Consider the following 18,934-nt stretch of genomic DNA (forward strand, 5'->3'; position numbering starts at 1 on the left):
TCAAAAACACTTTCAGTCATTTTCCGGTGCAGCGAACACGCACTAAAGTTGCCTATTGCCAGCTCTCTGTACAATCCCGATTTATATCCACTTTGAGAAACATCTCAATTGACGTCTGCCTCTATTTTGTGACCTCTGCCGTCCTTAGTATTCTCCTTTACATTCTATCCAGGACCACTTGTTTTCTACCAAGTTCAACACCATGTCTTACAAAAACTATTTTACTCTGGGAGTTACAAAGGATGCTTCATAGCAAGGCGCTACTGTACTTCTATGAAATTCATACATATTTGTTGATACCATTTGTTGATACTGTGGACGGACCTAGTCAAGTTTTGGCTTGACCCATGCAATCCTTGACCTGCCATGTTGTCAGTGTTGGTGACGGGTGAGCTAGGTTTGGTAGCCATTTTTTTTCTTATGAAATTTTAAATGATACCACAGAATGTGCTGCACAACTTTCATTTCTTTTCTGCATAATTTAGTCAACTAACACATGATTTGGTCCAAGGGCCCGTTTAAGTGGACCATTTTCACAGTATGAGTTTTATCTTGTTATCCTAGTTTTGGTTACACTCTGTAAATTGGATGGGAAAGCACATTGAATAATTGAGACAAAGGTGCTGGGGACGGTGGACAGATCTTTACAAGGTCATTTTTAAACAAGCATTTGCAATGCAATAGGTCTCGCAGTTACGAGAGTTTCAGCTATTGGCATTGTAAATAACAATGCCTTTTATTTATGTTTTTAAAACAAAAACAACAAAAAAGGCATTATTATTTGCAATGTCAATAGCTCAAACACGTGTAAATGCGATACCTATTGCATTGCAAATGCTGGTTAGGTTTGACTTGAAGTATATGCTTGCACCTTCACAGACTTTAGGTCAGCCTACTTCAGCCTTTGGGGTATTTTGTTCCAGAAACCAATAGCCAAGGGCTTGAGACATTATCCATCCCACCTTGGATCACTCCAGAGGAGCATTTTGTCTAACGCACTTTCATTATCAGCTGTGTTCTTCCGTCTCCAAAAGAAGTAATGACTATTTTACATGTGAAATCAATCAGTGAATGGCCCTTTAACACTAGTGAGGAAGTGAAGACAAAAGCACCTGAAAATTGGTTGCTACAGATAAAAAGGGATTTTTTTATTTTCAGTAGTATCCATTTTTCAGGTTTTGTGTCTGCATATGAATATACATCTGTAGTCTGTGTGCATGCCTGAGCCAAACAACATTCAAACGTCAAATCTCCTGGCTTTGCCAGTGCTTGTTTCTGATGTTTCCCACTTTTAATTTATAGCATAGAGGGAGGGCCAGAGCTTTGAAGGGTTTGGTTTCTTGTCTTTTAGTCCTTCTGGATCTCGGGTGTCCATGACGGATTTGATGTCGGGTAGAATGAGTTCAATGATGTCTTTGACTGATTTCAGATTGGTCCAGCTTTAGTAACCTAAACTTGGGAGAGAATGTGGGGCAGCGGCCAGAGTCGCCGACTCGGAAGCTGGACATCTGGGTTAGTGTTTCGGAGTCAGCTCAACATCCCGTGATTCTGGGGAAATCGCTTCATCTCCCCTTTGCCTATGGACAGGGCCTGGATATCCTCACGGGTGATAAGCTTTGATATATAAATTTTCTAATTATTAACCATGGGGAGAGATTTCCTTTCAACAGATTTTTACAGTCTTTACCAATGAAAAGAGTTTTTTGTTTTTTTCTTTAGAGACAAGTATTGATGTTGGGGTGTGCCAGGGTTTTCTGGGAATTCTGGGTGGGTACCAATATGGCCAGATAAATCTTGAATTATGGGAGAGCTGGGTCGGCCCTCATTGAGGTTCACCTGGGAGGGAACAGGGTCCAATGCGACCTTGTAATGATCCATTCTTTGGAACACATGATCCGGGGCTGGGGGGTATGGGTTGTATATCTGCCTCACCAGACCAGAGGAGATAGGCTGAGCAGGCGTCAAGCAGCCCCTCTCCATGGACGCTATAAAACATGCCTGCAACCTCCAATGTCACAATATTATTATGCAATAAGCTGTGAGTCGCTAAAGAAGCGGACTTATTGTCATCTCCAGCACTGGCAGCAGCACATGAACCATATAATATTCCACATACATCTGGAGTGTTTGAGGGCTCTGGCAGCGCTGTGGAAGACTGTCTACTGTACTGTGATGGATTTTCATGGTTCTTAATACAAATCTTCCCTCCCCTGGGACGCAGTATTCACGAAAGACAGAAGAAACCCTGGGGCATCCCTGGCCGGGAGGCCATATAAATGGTAGACTTTGCCCTTTACAAGACACGTGTCAGTTTCATGCACATTGCGCTCGCGCGATGATCTCGGCCTAGGGGTCCTGTGGGAGATATGAAGACAGCTCATTGGCTGTGTGAGGGAGGGTCGGCTCTGGAGGAGGTAGGAGGGCGGTGGTGAAAGAGTGGGGTGCGGGGGCCTGAGAAGGGGATCACTCTGACCCAGCTCTATCGGCCTCCCAGAGGCGCCGAACGTTCTTTTTTCTGAATAACAAAACATGAATTTTTGAATTTGAATCTTTTACTCTTGAAGTCAGACTATCTTATGGCTTGAAGATTGGTCTGAACAATCTTCAAGCCATAAGATAGTCTGACTTCAAGAGTAAAAGATTCAAATTCAAAAATTCATTTTTTGATTCCATGTTCTATGGCTTTGTAAAAAGAATAATGTAAAAAGTATTTTGAACATTGTAAATATATGGTGTGTTTTTTGTGGTGAATGCATGGAGTGGGAGTGACTGGGAGTGAGACAAATCTAGAGTGGGTGTGCCTGTGAATGTATTGTATATTGATGTAAATTGTATTGTATATGTATATTTTTGTTGTTGCAATTTTGAAAAAATTGAAAAGTAACAAAAATTTTAATGAAAAAGGTGATTTTGAATAAATAAGAATCCCAATTTGATTAATTCAGACGGAAACAGAAGTCTTTCACTTTTTGTTTGGTGTCAATTAGTGGATGGCCATTAAGACAAAATAGATTTCACAGTATTGGCAAAAATTTTGTTATTTAGTTCATGTAGGCTTTGCCTTGGTGTTGGGAGCCTAGACCCAGTGGTGTTGCTTATGTTCTTTTTTCTGAAGCATGAGATGGAGGGACGGGGGAGAGCTGAAGATCGCGGGGGCCTTCTCGAGGGGCGGGTGTGATCGATTGACTGAAGCCTTTGATGCCACCACTTCTCTTGAAGGCCGTATCGAGCTTCGCCGTCGAGGGATGGGAGCTCGGCGGTGAGTATCAACAGACGCGCTCTCTAGGGCATGCAGCGACCTTCAGCGTCCTCCTGAAGTAGCTGCAGCCTCCTGTCCTGCAGCAGGTGGACGGAGGTGGGGGTCCAGACCCCGGGGTACTCAGAGGGGCTGCAACGATCAGCTCTCTGATAATCAGTGCTTGAAATGGAGCAATAGAAGTGAAGGTGCTCTGTACCACAGTACCTGCATGTTCAAGTACATTCCTTCTCAAAATAAACAAGGGGCGCGGCCTGAGATGAACCAATTTGTTCCGTACTGAGGTGCCAGGAGACGTCCGAGACCTGCCCTTCTCACCAGACCCCACCACAAAGATACATTTGCACAACTGTATAAAGAACATCCGAGACTGGATGAAAAGCAACTGCCTAAAGCTCGACACAGGAAACAAAGTACTGATCTTCGGCAGACACACCTCCCTCTGAAAGGACTCCTGGTGCTCATTGGAACTCGGACCCACCACCACTCCAAAAGACCAGGCCCACAACGGGGGCATCATCCTGGATAGCGAACTCTCCATGAAACCCAAGGTCGACACGGTCTCCGCAGCTTGCTTCCACACTCTCAGCATGCTCCACAGAATTTTCAAGTGGCTACCCACCCACACCAGGAAACCTGTGACACAGGCCCTCATAACGAGTTGCCTGGACTACGGCAACATACTCTATGCAGGCACCACCACCAAACTCATGAGAAGACTCCAGACGTTCCAGAATGCGCCAGACAGACTTCTCCTCAACCTACCCAAGAGAACCCACATCACCCAGCACCTGAAAGACCTCCACCGGCTCCCAATGCTGAAAAGATGACAGTTCAAGCTACTAAACGACACATACAAAGCCCTCCACGACCAAGGACCAGCCTACATGAACCACAGTTGAATTTTCACCTACTACCCAGGAACTTTTTCTACGCCCACCTCGCCCTGGAGTCCGCCACACCAGAGGACACTTCCTTCCCCCACCTCGCCGCCAAGTCCTGGAACTCCTTTACCCTCCACCCCGGCATGTCACCATCACTGACAAAATTCAGGACCTGGTTCTTTGACTAACACCAGTAGCACAGTGCCTGAATACCCTTAAGGGTAAGAAGCAGCCGTTTACAAGTATGTTTTGATTAATTTATAAAACCTAAATCTGAAAATAAAACAAAGCAGCACAGCAGTTAATGTACAGAGGAATTTGAGAAATAGTGAACCAGAACAAGAAATGCTACTGGAAAATTGTTTTGCAAAATGTAATGCGTAGAGGGATTTATAGCCAATTTGCAGATGTAGAAAAGAAAATGTTACCCTTTAACCATCTGTTGATTTGCATGTTGAGCTGTAGTAGTGCATATTCATATGCTCTGTATACCCCTGCCATCTTATGCTGTTTTTTTTTTTCCACAGTTTTTTTCGAGTCACAAGACCTGCTGCGACTCCACCCTTAGTGCCCAATGAACCAGGACAAGGACTCCACTTCTGACAGTTTTCCACTCAGTGAGTCAGTAGTGTATTGTTACCAGGATCGTGTTCCTTTGGACCATCTAATTCGATATCTCTTGTACTAGTTTCAACACTGGGAACAACTTTGTTCCGCCTTGTTCCTTGCGATATAACATAGTTGTTGAGTTGCCGTCTGAGTAAGCATGGTCTGTTTGTTCACATACGTTTGGAATGATTTCAGTGCTAGGAAGACCACCTTTAGTTCCAGATAATTTATGCATTTACCAGCTTACGGAGGGTTCCAGTGACCTCGGACCTTCGGGTTTTCAGAGTGCGTTTCGCAGACTTTGTGGAATGCGTCCATCGTTATGGCTGGTCTCTGTGGTAGTTGGTAGCTTGAAAGGTCACCCTGCCCTCATGTTTCTCGGGTGCCATCACTCTATCTCCTTTTGAACTTTTGATGTGACAACCTCCCAGCCCACCATGGCTTGTGATCATTCGTTGCAGAGCCATTCCCGTATAGGTCGCATGTGCAGTCTTGCATGCAGTATGAGGGGGATGCATGATGCCAACATGCTCATCAATTTTCATAAAAGTCCTCATGTTACAGTTGGAGACAGACCCTTTCGGTAAAAGAGAGTTTGCTCTGCCATTGCTGATGCCCTATTGGGGACTTGGTATGCTCATTCAGTCTGAGTCCAGTGCTGCCACCAGGAACATCTCCACCTGCTCTAACTGGAGATTATTTTTCGTGGTTCACAGTAACCCCAAGGATTTGAAGAATTGTCGATGGCTGTTTGCAAGTCTCAGTGGCATTTTCATTCCAAGTTTGCCTTTACCAGTGGGTCACCCAGATATGGGTAGATATGCATACCTGGTCTTCTCTTGTGCGCTGCCACCACTGCCAGACATTTTGTGAAGACCTTTGGTGTGGATCTTATTCTGAAGGGAAGCAGTCTGAACTGGTAATGTGCTTTGTCCATGACAAATAGGAGATACTTCTTGTGTCTCCGGTTCATTGGTATGTGTAGAGAGGCGGCCTTTGGGTTTAGGATGGCCATGTAGTCTCTCTTCCTTAGGAGCAGGATCACTTCTTGTAGCGTTGTCATTTAGATGTGTTGCATTCATATGAATTTATTTAGGTACAGGAGATTCTAGAATTCTTGGAAATCTCAAGCCTTGTTTTGGTACTAGGAAGTATGCTGAGTTGACCCCACTGCTTATTTCCCTTGAAGAGACTCTTTTTAGGCTCATTTTTAGGTCTAGCCTAGCGCACCATTCCTCAGAAGTCGTGGAGTGCCGTCTGACATCACACAGGGGGTGGAGTCAACACCCAATGGTCGCTGATGATGCTCACACATACAAAAAAAAATTGGAGTAGAACAAGACAATTCCTGAACAACCGCTAGATGGCAGAATAGATGCACGGCATGTGAATCCAGAAAATGATTCATTCTGCAAAACTCTAGGCTGTAACAATGCCATTCCTATAGAAGACATCCACCTGTCGGAGATTATTTCTTCCCATTGGGGGAAAAATCTGTCTAGCTCCGGCAGGTGTTGTGTGACCTGGTGGAGGGAGTTATCATGGAAGAGTCCATGCTTAGAGGCTGATGGAGCCACCTCTCCTCTTACCTCTGCCATTGCCAGAGTATTCTGCCCTGCCAAAGGAAATGGGTTCTTGTATGTCCTGATAAGACTGTAGGTGCTGATAACCTTGTCTGTATGGAGTTGTAGATCTTTTTGCAGCTCCTCTCCTTTGGTGCTTCCGATCTAGGCATCAAGTACTGAGGAGTGCCCATCTCTTTGGCGGTCTGTGCTCCTTTTTACTGTTTCTCACACAGTATTTATTTGGGGTCCGAACAGATGATAGCCATCAAAGGACATATTCAGGAGATGCTGCTGTACCTCTGGCCTTAAGCCAGAGATCCAGAGCCAGATGTAGCGCCAGAGACTAGTGTTCATTTCTTTCAAGAGTTCCTGTCACCTCTTGCAATGGGTCTCTGGGAGATGTTTAATTAACTCCTCCATCTCCTCCTAGTGATGACAATCTTATTGAGAAGGAAACCTGAATGAATTAGCAACACAACTCTCCTACACAACATGCTTACCCACCTCATCAATCTTCTTGCTATCTTTGTCTGTAGTCTGGGCTGTAGCACTTGAACCACTAAAGTCGGTAAATCCTTCCCTGATGTAAACAGCACCATCTGAAGAAGGTTTATATTTTCTATGCCTAGGGAGTGACCAATCATCTTGACCAGGTTTTTGAAATGATATCTTAACCTCGTGGAACATGCTCCGACCCACAGGAAGATCTTGCACAAACCGATTGGTCCGAGAGAGTCTCAACAAGGAAGTTGTCCTCTGCTTGTATGAAATGCATCTTCCCACTGCGAAATTGTGCTGCCCTCTGAACACAGTGGTGTCATCAGGGAGGGGAGAGTCTTGAAATTTAGGGGGAGTATTGAAAGGGTGGGGGGGGGTCTTAGTTTTGTTTGTCCGGAGGGTAAACCGGACAATGGTTCTAGGGAGTACTTCCCCCTCCCCGGGTGCAGTAGGGTTATAAGATGGACCCCCAGTATTGTATAGGTTATCCTGATGTCCATCTGTTTGCACGTAGGGTGAGGAGGACTGGGGTGGTGGGAGGTGGGTATATGTGGCTGAGGGGTTGTGAGTAAAGGCGTCTTTGGGACTGGATATAATAGAAGTGGGTTAGTTGATTTAATTCTGACTTACTTTGGAGTGGTCCATGCAAGAACTGCTCCTCAAAAGAAATCTTCCTTTTCTTAGGGATTGCAGGAATTTGTGGACATTCTTGTGAGGGAGGCCTGGCAAGACTTTTGCCTTTGATTCAAGCTAGCCTGGCTGATGATGGCTGATTAGCCAGAAACCGGTCCCAGTATGCTGGTTTCCGGTCCAGGGAATACATGGCGTGGCAGTTCGGGCTGGACTGTTCCCATAAGGCACAGGGTCAGACTGATTTGCATATGGCCATGTCTGAAATGGGGTAGCGGAGTGAGCTAAAGAAGGATGATGGATTATACCCTGATCAGTTGACTGGTGGTCAATGCTTGCAATGTTCAACACACTGTCCATCATCCCCTTTGGTAAGACTTTTACCCTACCCAAAGATGGGTTGATGAATAATTTTTTCTGCCTGACAGAAGGCTTTTCTTGGAAATGCAGCAAGAGCAGGGCCTCTCTGCAGTCCGACCTCAGAGTCTAGGTTTCTTTCGGAGTCAATGTAGGTGGGGATCTGGTTGACAGGTTCATAGTAGATTTTGGATCACATGCCTCTGACTCAGCGCCTTGAGTCTAAGGCAGCATGATTGGCAGTGCAAGTAGCTTTTGCTGAAGGACTGATTGGAGCAGAGTGACCGGGCCGGACTGAGAACCAAAACCGGCCCTGGCAAAGTGCTTCCTCCTCCCCCCCACCCCCTCTCCCCGGGGTGGAGGTGTCGCCGCGATCTCTGCCGGGGCCAGTTTTCAGCCGATTTTGTTACAGGGCCGATTTTGCAAAAACAGCCCTGTAACAAAACCGGCCCCCAGGGGCCCAAAACCGGCACCCACCTGTGCGGTGCACCAGTGGATTGCCCAGTGCTCGCCACGGCCAGTCCGGCCCTGCAGAGTGAGCCTTTCAAGGTTGGAAACCGGAGTCGGACCGATAGGGCAGGGCCTTTTTAGGTGATGCTAGGACTCTATGCCAGACTCTCTAAACCCAAAGGTAAAAAACACTAGAGGGTGAACTCAAGACTTCAGTGGGACTCCAAATTCATCATACTGGCCTTGTGGAATCCTCGTCAGTCACAGGGCCTTACCCAGTTGGAACATTTTGACCTTCATAATTTTTTCTACATTAGAAGGTAAAACGGTAGACCAGGCTGAACCATTGGGGATGCATCTGGCCCTTGCGCCATTGCAGTCGGCCCATAAAGGTCTTTAGACCTCGGTCACCTGCACCCATTGACTAACAATTTAATGTTTTGACATTAAAATGCTACAGTTTAATGTCCCCAGATCCTGTAATTCAACTTAATTTTTGTGGTTTTGGTCTTATTATTCTCTCCAACTTGCTGTTTTTTGTATTAAATTGGATTTGGAAATTTTACTGATTGTTTCTAGGCTTTAATGTTGTTTTGTCATTGCTGCACGATTTTTCATACATTTTTCTAATAAAAAGCCTGTTGCTTTGTGCCACAGCTATCAAGGTAAGCCTAGGTTTTCTTGATGAAAGTGCATTTACCTAACAAGACAATAGTTTCTAAACTTTGTGCGAGCTGATAGCTTACACTTCCCCAAGGTAATCCATGTTCCCACAAATACAAACATAAGATCCCTCAGTACACATACTCAATTAAAGAAAAGTCACAATAACCTGCTCTATGTGAAATTGGACATGAAGAGCTAGGGTTTTTTAGGCTTTGATTAAATTGTTAAAAAGAAGACAGCCTAAAAGTCCTACAACTAATTACACAATGGCATCAACATGTAGTATCCTAAATTACACAGATCTATCAAAGGTACGTTTTGGGAGAGAAAGATATATATTCACCTAGATGGATCAGTGCCATCTGACAGTCAATAGACGCACATATTTCTTACGATTGAAGTAACCGAATTGGCTAACTTGGGTCTTACGCATCGACAAATGTAATGAATATCGGTCTCACTCTTTACAGACTAGTATACAGACGTCTGAAACATTCACCCCTGTGAGTTTACGTGATAAAAACTTAACACATCAAAATAGTGTCTTGATGGTTAGGCAAATCAAGGCACAAAAGATGCAAAATATGCAATAGCCGGACTTAAGGAGGAGAAAACCGAAATTGCAATTTATAAACACAAAAAGCTCAAAGGAAGCCTCAATTAAACAGAAAAGAAATATTGCAACCACACTAAAAACGCAACACAAAATGACTGAGGAAGCCAAAAAAAAAAATGTCACTTAATTAAAGTTCAATTGTGCAGATGAGGTCACCTCCTCAATGGGCCAGAGACGTTTATAAAACAGTGAAATCAGAAAATAACTACAGGATTTAGCGTACCAAGGAGAGAAAACTGATGAACGCATAGGTCCAGTGAGATGGGGAGAGGCTTGGGAGAGGGCGTTCCTCGAAGAATGAAATGGAGCTCTCTCTCCAACCTTTCCAAGAACATTCTGGCAGCAAAGTCTATTCTCCTCACATAGAGAAGGTCCCCATTTATAATAAATCTATTGGCACAATAAAGTTCATCTCAGATGTGCAAAACTCAAAATGCCATGTGTTGATACAAATAAACGACCAGGGTTGGCTGATCTACTGCAGTGGTAAATTTGGAGTTAAGGTTGAACAATTGATGTTTACCTTTTGGAAAAGGCAGAGTATAGCCATTGGGAATGCTGGGAAGAACCACAAAGCATAACTTTGTAGCTTTGCACCAACATTAGCAATGTATTTTTCATTCAAACTGTGCGCTCATGTTAACGGATAAAAAAGTTGACTTGCCTGTACAAATCGGATGTGGAATATTCAAAACACATCCAAGGATTTTGTGCGTGTACCAGAAGGGGTTTCCTCATCTAAAGAACATTTCTCTAGTGGAGAAAAAATATCAATGTACATTTGCAGCTTAACAATAACTGGAATCCCAATGGAATTTTAACTGGCCTTGGAGTATGAACAAAAACATAGATTTTTGAAGATTTTGTAGTGTGTGACTGGGAGCTCTACCTTAATGAAAACCATATGTGTAAGGTCCCGACTCCTTAAGAAAGTAAGTTTTGGTTAACAAGGGTAAGCTTGCCTTCCAATAACCAGTCAGCTTTTCCAAACCTTTAAGGTGCAATTGTGTCTACAAACATTCTACATACACACAAAACACCTTGATCTCAGGCGCTGCATATCGAATACTTGAAAGGAATGGGCATACATCTCGCAGACAGTAAGCGCTTCAGAAGGTGCCTAGAATGCAATAAATTCATCACGCTCAAATTAAGTTTTAGCTGGATGAAGTTATAAAAAATATGGTCAGTTCACCATGTGAGGAACTTCACCGCAGCATTTAATACGATTACGTTCTTTAAGGAGGGGGAGAATAATGAACTAGTTGCTTAATCTAGATACAGCCCAGCCCTTTCTGCATGACTGTCTTCACATTACAGAGGAGGAAAGACTAAAAGACCGAAAATTGCCCATCACTCAGCAATCCCTTTCAGACCTCTCCATTCCTCACTCCCTCCACAAACCTCCCGCCCTTAACCACGCTCATTATAAAGGACTTTATCCTCTCTGCAAATGTGGCTTAGCATTCGGGTTATTGGGCCGCAAAGCATACATTACAGAGGGAAAAAAAGAGCTGTTCTTGGCAATCCAAGCTGAAAGTTCAGACGATTCCAGCTCGACAATTTCCAAGGAGTTAATTCGGTGAAACCGGCATGATGCAACACGAGACACAGCAGAACCCGACACCGTGTATTCCACTGACCTCTGGATGACTGGATCCGCTGCAGAATGCCGTTCAGGACGGCTTTTTTCTCCCTGACAGTCACTGTGAGATATTCGTGGTCCAGGAGCTCGAGGAACAGCCGCAGCTCAACTATTAACTCTTCCATATCTGGAAGGGAAAAAAAGGAATCATCCATTAACCATGCAGAAACAGAACTCTAAGAAGCCCAGGCTTGACACTCCCAAATACAGAGACCGCCCCCTCAAACAGGCTCCCATACATATTAGACAGGCTGCGTCAATATCTGCCTTTACAAAACGTCCCAAGGAAATCTTACAGAAAACACAAATATTGGCTGAACCCCAACTAGCTACTTGTCACTTTTCTTCCTGTAATGCACTGTTTGCTACCTCATGTATTGTGTTTGCTCACAATTGTCACTTTTACCTCATGTAACTTAACGTCTGCTTTTGTAATTTGTTTACTAGTCATTTTCTCCTCATGTATCATTACTGTTCCTATTGTGAAGCGCTCTGACGCCTTCGGGTAAAATCTGCGCTATATATAAATGCATAAATAAATAAATGTGGAATCCCTGGGACAACATCAAGCTGCGGTGACCAGATTGGCCCCTAACATTCCAAGAAGGACAACACTCGTTTGCAATTAGAGATTTACACTGGCTACCACTAACACAAAGAATAATGTTTAAGTCCCCCCACCTTGTCTCTAAATACCTGGTTTCGGTCCGGCCCCTCTGCGGACGAGACTAAAATGGTATGTTCCTCGTAGGAGTTTACGCTCTGCCAACCTGGCCTGTGTGACCAGATGCAAAGAGTTAGACATGGAGGACGGGCCATTACAACTGAGGCACCCTGAGACACTCTACCAATTCATTGCATTCCAGGAAGGGTCTCAAAATATGGCTTTTTCCTAACATTTAATGCGGATTTGCATGGTTGAGAATTTGCCACGCTGTATGAAACTTGCCTTTTCCCTCCAGGAGGAGCTAGGATACCCGTCAGGTGATATTAGCGCTTTAGAAATGTAATAAATAAAATAAATAAATGGTCTTCCATGCGCCTGTGCTGTGTACTACCTGCCCATGTCGGAAAGCATCTCACCCCCCCCCATCCTCAGAGACCTTATACACCATATCAATAATGATGATAATAAAATAAATAAATGCGGTTGGGGGAGGTGTCAGACCAGAAACACTTCAGCTAGAGTACAGGTGACGGTAACTTGATTCGTAAGGAAAAAATTAAAAATAAAATTTACATTGGGAGGAACATAGACTTTGACATTGGATGTAAACGTATCACTCTCCTCCCACACAGGCATCACACGGTTTTCAGATCTTCTCCCTCCGTTCGAGCTAGAAACTCAAAGTCTCAGTTTTACGGAGATAAAATAGCAAACCAAAAAATAATAATACCACATTTGCTTCCAACTGTGATAGACCGTAACATACACTAGCAAGCAGGACTAATTTTAAATTAGTCAGAGGAGGTTACCAACACAGAACTCCTTCCATACAACGCTAATCTGGGACTTCATGGAGCAAAATGCCTATCTGCGGGCTTTAATACAGAGTAATAAACAATCCACCCTTCAATGTCTACTGATTAACTTATCATTTTACACCATCAGTAGGTCCGGCCTACTGCCTTTATGGTAACGTTCCAAGCACTGGAGAATCATTAACTCCGGACAAAGGAATTGGGAACCCCCGAGGTTTGCCTACAAAAGGTGCCACAACCTCCGAGACCAACTCGTCAGCACCAGACATAAACCACTACCTAAACCTGAGAACACCATCCTCAATGCATGGGGTATGCCAAAAGTCACTGGACACTACCCATGCAATGACTGCAGTGTCTGTCACCTGACGTCTCACACGAAGACCCTCGACCTGGAACCGAACAAGATATGGTCCCAAAGGAGCCACACAAATTGCAACTCACAGAATGTAATCTACCTACTAACCTGCAGATGTGGGCTCCGATATGTGGGCATGACCACACGCAAAGTGAGGACCAGGATAACGGAGCACCGCAGCACAATGCGCTGCAAAAAAAGCATAAGCAAACTGACAAACCACTTTATCACCCAGTGCCACACCCCTAATGACTTCACCTGGACAGTCATCGAGCAGATACCAGTCAGCCCAGTTAACAATGACAAAAAATTGCTAAACAAAGAGCAAAGATGGATATATCGCCTGTCCACAGCCACTGAAGGGCTTAATGATGCCATCCCCTGGAACTCACTGACCCTGTGAACCAACCTGACCTTAAGCCTCCCCTTGGTCCAGCATGACCACTCAGGAACCCTGCCTTTACTGCTACCACGTCTCCCCAATCCTATAGGGAATGACCCTGATCCTTTGCCTCCCTGTGGTCCAGCTTGACTACACAGACGCACCCCAGGAGGGCACTAACCCCCCCCCCCCCCCTCCCCCCCCTGCCATTAGGCATTTTGCCTTTACTTGCCACCATGTTCTCCCAACCAACAGCCACAATGGGACCATCATGCGTCCTCCCATCATTAAGTGGGATTCACTGGCACTTAGACAACATCCAGTGCCCATAGTCTTTATTCGGCACTTGCCACCTTTTAATTAACACCAAGTCCCGAGTGCGCAGGCGCTAAGACACTCTCCACCGCGCCGCACTCAGGAGTCGCGCTACAGCGCATGCGCGAACCACTTCACGGCCGCGCATGCGCTCAACACCTCCTCGACCGCGCATGCGCACGGCAGCACTACCATCGCGCGCATGCGCTAAGACAGCGGCACTACTCCGCGCACTAGCGCGATACGAAGGGCACTCACCTGAGTATAATTTCGATCCGGAAAGCCAGTCTGTCTACCATTCCTCTTCCCCCCAGGTGCCACCAATCATGCAATTAACGTTAGTATAAAAAACCGGCCACCACAGCCATTCATTACCGGTTATGCGAAGGAGGCACAACAGGTCCCACGCTGGAGCTGCCAGAAATCCTGTGAGTATGCTGAACATCCCTACCATAGGTAAGCGCTACTCTTTCTCCCACAGGTCTCCTTACCCCAGTGGTCCTCTTTCTCCCTACCAGGGCCACCCCTTGCCTCTTCAATAGCCTTGGAGTACAAGCAAGCCTAAAAAAGCGTAAGACATGGTGCTTGCGCCACAATACTTCACCATTCACTACTGCAGTATTGTTACCGCTGTTTTAACCACTTCACCCTCGAATTTTCAGTGCGATTCCACAATAATGATACCACCAGTATCATTACACTTGAGCCGCTCATAGCCTGCACTAATTCGCTATTAAGCCGGCTGTCATAAATTATGATCAATATTTTCTAGTGACTCTTTTTTCTCCCATGTTTGTCTTGTCCCTGTCCTTCATTGTTAAATGTACAGGTGATCTTGAGAAGGGAATCCCCCCTCTCACAGTTATATACACTTTAGGGCGTGTAGACACATAGACTACACTACACTTACCCTAATTTTAACCTACACATTTTTATTGTCCTGAAGAAAGCCAGATTAATATAAGGCACTGGCTGAAACATGTTGACACATCTAGGACGTAGGAGGTCGTAACCCGCCTCTAACGTCCCTCAGCCTTATTTTTAACCGCTGACGGAGGCCCTTTTAATAAAGTCTTCTCACCCCAGGGACCATCCGCCAAGCCGTTTTAACCTCACATCTCTGTACACCTCACACCGCACACACAGTGACATACCTGCTCCGCTGTAATCAGGCGTCGTAGCACACCCGGGACACGCTAGGTGTTACTGGGTGGGCCCGATGATGAAGCATGCCACCAACTAGGTTGGTGGGTGAGGGCTTTCTAAAGACACCCAACAGGTGCCACCGCCAATAATACTGAGTCGCTAAGACAATAATAAAATAATGTCAGACTAACCCCCTTTTTCTAGCTAGTCTCCTTTTGATTTGCTTACATATAATCCGGGGATCTGGACTAGCTATCTGGTCCTCTCTCTCCCTCTTGATTCTCGCAACGTTCCATTATAAACAATCAAACCTTCAACACACATTTTGCTTGTTACAATAAGCAACTCAGACCAGTGTTGGTCACCTTTCCACAAGACATCCATCAGGTATACGGTCATAAAATGAAAAGTATGCACTAAATTAGCGTGAAAACAATATAAAATCCCTTCTAAAGAGCTTAGTAGAAATCTTGTTTCCCTCTAGTTTGTTCACGCAAGTCATCAAAGCCCTTGCCTTCTACAGTAATCTGTGAAATACAGTACAATAAAATGCCTGCCTACAATGTTTTAGCAGAATGCAATAATCTACCCATAAACACATATTGCCTTTAGCACATGCTTTTCACAATACTTAAGACTTGTTTTGTTCCAACTTTTCATTATTAACAGATCACTCTTCAGGAAGCTGATCTAACATTTCCCAGTGCAGTGATAATGCCTTTGGCCTTTACCATGGGTTTGACATCATAATCAACACAGGCTTACTGACGCGCACATAAACTGTCAACAATCATCCGTGCAGTTTGAAAATGACAAATATGTTCAGAATTCAAGTTGGCATAACAATACCTTTCCATAGGGCCCAACAAGATTCAAAGAGAAAATTGTCTAATCCCAGGGTTTGTCATAGTGTGTGACCAACAATCCCTTGCCTACTATGGCAATCTGTGAGCGTGATATTGCATGTAACCAAATATCTGTCATCAGCCTCTAATATAGTGTGATAACAATTAACTTGAAAAATGCTGGTAAGAATAAACAATACACCATACTGCTTTTATTGTAAATATTCAAAATAAACAGACCAGACCTATGGTAACTCGCATACCTTTTCCATGCACACCAATTAGGACTGGGTGTTTTTAATTGGAATGTCATCATAGCCATATCCGGCCAAATGTACCGAGTGTACGCTTTCCCACAAGGTAACCATCAGGCACAGAGTCACAAAAAATGTGTAAAAAATTACAGATGGCAAAACAAAATATAATCATTCCTAAGAGGGTATAACAAAGATCTTACAGTGCAAATCTTCTTTACTCACAGTTTGTCAGAAGCAGTAACCATCCCCAAAACCCTTGCCTACTAACAAAATACCTATATGTAGGCTTTAATACAGAGTAATAACAATCCACCCGTATATGGCTATTGATGTTCACATATGCTGTTCACAATAAATACACGAGGCCTATTGCCTTTTGCCTACATTTATTAAACAGAACCTACATATAGCCATGGCCTTTCTTGAAAGCAGGTCTTAACACCTTGCGTGCGGCCCCGATTTCCCTCCGGTGCTGAACATTCCATAACTGGGTGTGGTCGTCACGGAACCATTCCGTCATCAGCACAGCTCAACCGTCACCAGCATCGAAGGGGTTAAGCTATAAGTCGATTCAGTAACAGACAATGGGTACGTAATGGTTTCCAATGTTTTTTTGGGAAATCTAAACAAGTAGGGCCTGCATGGGTAACAAGGAGTAACGGCTTGTAAAAACGGGCAATTACTAGGCTGTTAATGACGATCCACCATCAAACCAACAGGTTGCCCTGCGTACTCAGTGACATTTCCACTCTGGGTATGGGGGACGGCATTGTTTGCGTTTGTAGGTTTACTCTGGGGAGAAATTGTGTGGGCTGCTGGGGGTGCAGGAGACCATCTGCCCAATATATAGTAAGCTTCCCTCCCCAACAAAACAGGCAAGGTCAGAGTAAAGAGTCTTCAAAAAGAAAAGGTGCAAACAAGCATTGGTAAAGCCAATAGGTCTTTCCTTGGAGGCCAAGGTCTCTACTTCCTAAGGTACAGCATCAAAGCAGATTCTGTAAATCATAAAGGAAAGATTTTTTTTAAATGAAGCACAATGATGCATCTGTTGGACCATGGCATTTTGTAGGCGCATGCATGCTTTAAACTCACATGTACCTACAAATTGACGGCCCAGTGGTCTGGTCATCTGGCACTTTTTTATGTTGATGGGGCCAGGGAGCAGAGAAGCACACAACTAGAGACTTCAACTAGGAGGAGAACATGGGGCCACGGAAGCTTGCAGACAAATGAGAGAAACATTGGGGGGGGCATCAAAAAAGCACACATTGTTTGATAATTCTGAAGTGTGGTGGAAACAAGTATTTTAATACGATCAAAACAGATCAATACACTCGGTAGAGTGCAATGTAGAGTAGAGTGGCAAAGAGTGGAATGGTGCAGAGGAGTAGAGTGGTGTAGAGTGCAGTGGCATAGAGTAGATTATTTCAGAATAAACTGTACAGCTGTTCTCTCTGCGCTACTCTGCGCTACTCTATGCCACTCTGATCTAATCTGCACCACTGCACTCGATGCACTCAATGCCATTCTACTCTACAACTCTGAACTCTACCCTGTACCACCACACTCTACTCTGAAACTGTCTACTTTACGTCACTGCACTCTATTCTGCACCACTTTCTGCTAACTGCACTCTACACCACTTTACTCAAAATAAATGCACTCCACTCCAATCTACTCAGCACCACTTTACTTTACGCCACTTCCCTCTTGGACACTCTACTCTATGATGCTTCACTCCATCATACTCTATGCCACTCTACAACACTACTCCACTCTAGGACACCATGACACTACAGTCTACGATACTCCACTCTATGATGCTCTAATCCATCATACTCTGCAACAGTATTCCACTCCACTCCACTCCACTCCACTCCACTCCACTCCACTCCACTCCACTCCACTCCACTCCACTCCACTCCACTCCACTCCACTCCACTCCACTCCACTCCACTCCACTCCACTCCACTCCACTCCACTCCACTCCAACTTTTAGCTCTGCTGAACAGCAGCCACACTGGTGTACAACATGGCTAAAACATATTGTCAAAGCCAATATCTCTTTCTTAGGCGAGACCTATTGGCTTTGCCAATGCTTGTTTTTTGGGAACTTGAATGTTCATCATTGTAGCAGCACAATCACAGCTCATTACAAGATGGAGGTCTATACCTCCCGAATCAGTAATCCAGTTCTCTATAATAAGCGAGGCATTCATTCATTTATTAATTCATTATCCAGACAAGAGAAGAATAATAGGGAGTTATGTATTCACCCCAAACTTTCTAAACTATGTGAGATAATTCAGGGTCGGTTGGCTAAAGCAGGCAAGGGAAAATTTAGACTAAAGGGGCCTGGTGGGTTTAACTTGCCCAAAATCGAGCTGTTTTTAGATTTGTAAAAAAATGTGATTATAAAGAACCCAGAAACCAGAGTAAACATAGGCTGTCAAGTTTAAAGGGCCTATTTATTAGAATGTTTTAATCGGTACTGAGACCGCCAGGATATTTGCTATGCTTGGATAGACATTTGACTTATTCGTGCAGTTTCCTGCATAAAAGTAGTTAAATAGATTTTGCGAGATTTTGTCTTCGAACAGTACCTTTCAAAGTGTTGCTAAGGCGCACAAACACACCACACCGCCTCTTACAAGGGTGTGATCCGAAAAGCGTCCTATTTAGTTAAATCACAGAGATTACTGCAATACACTTAAACTGCAGCCTAGACAAAGCGTAGTGGTGATCGTGGCCTTAATCACACTAGCCTAAACTGGTCATGCCAATGTAGCCCCTCTCCTGCACGCCACAATCGGTTATATGATTATACCACGATTTCAGTTACCACGCATGGCTTTACCACGCGAATTTTACCTCGCAAGTGGCTTTACCACGCTGGTATTTACAACGTAGCATTTTACTACGAGTAGAAACGTCTTACCTGCACGTCTTTCTCCACGAGCCCTTACTTCCATC

General features: G+C 44.5%; 1 protein-coding gene across 2 annotated transcripts in view; it reads right to left on the reverse strand.

The window, feature by feature from the left end:
- The window catches only part of AFAP1 (actin filament associated protein 1), a 423,233-nt gene that overhangs the window by 266,650 nt on the left and 137,649 nt on the right, over window positions 1-18,934 (reverse strand). For both annotated transcript variants that reach the window (XM_086964131.1, XM_086964132.1), the window contains exon 2: window positions 11,175-11,303. In XM_086964131.1, coding sequence (XP_086820257.1) covers window positions 11,175-11,303 — 129 coding nt within the window. The remainder of the gene's footprint in view (window positions 1-11,174; window positions 11,304-18,934) is intronic.

The sequence above is a fragment of the Lissotriton vulgaris genome, chromosome 3_2, assembly GCF_964263255.1.
Source record: "Lissotriton vulgaris chromosome 3_2, aLisVul1.2, whole genome shotgun sequence".
NCBI classification, from domain to species: Eukaryota; Metazoa; Chordata; class Amphibia; order Caudata; family Salamandridae; genus Lissotriton; species Lissotriton vulgaris.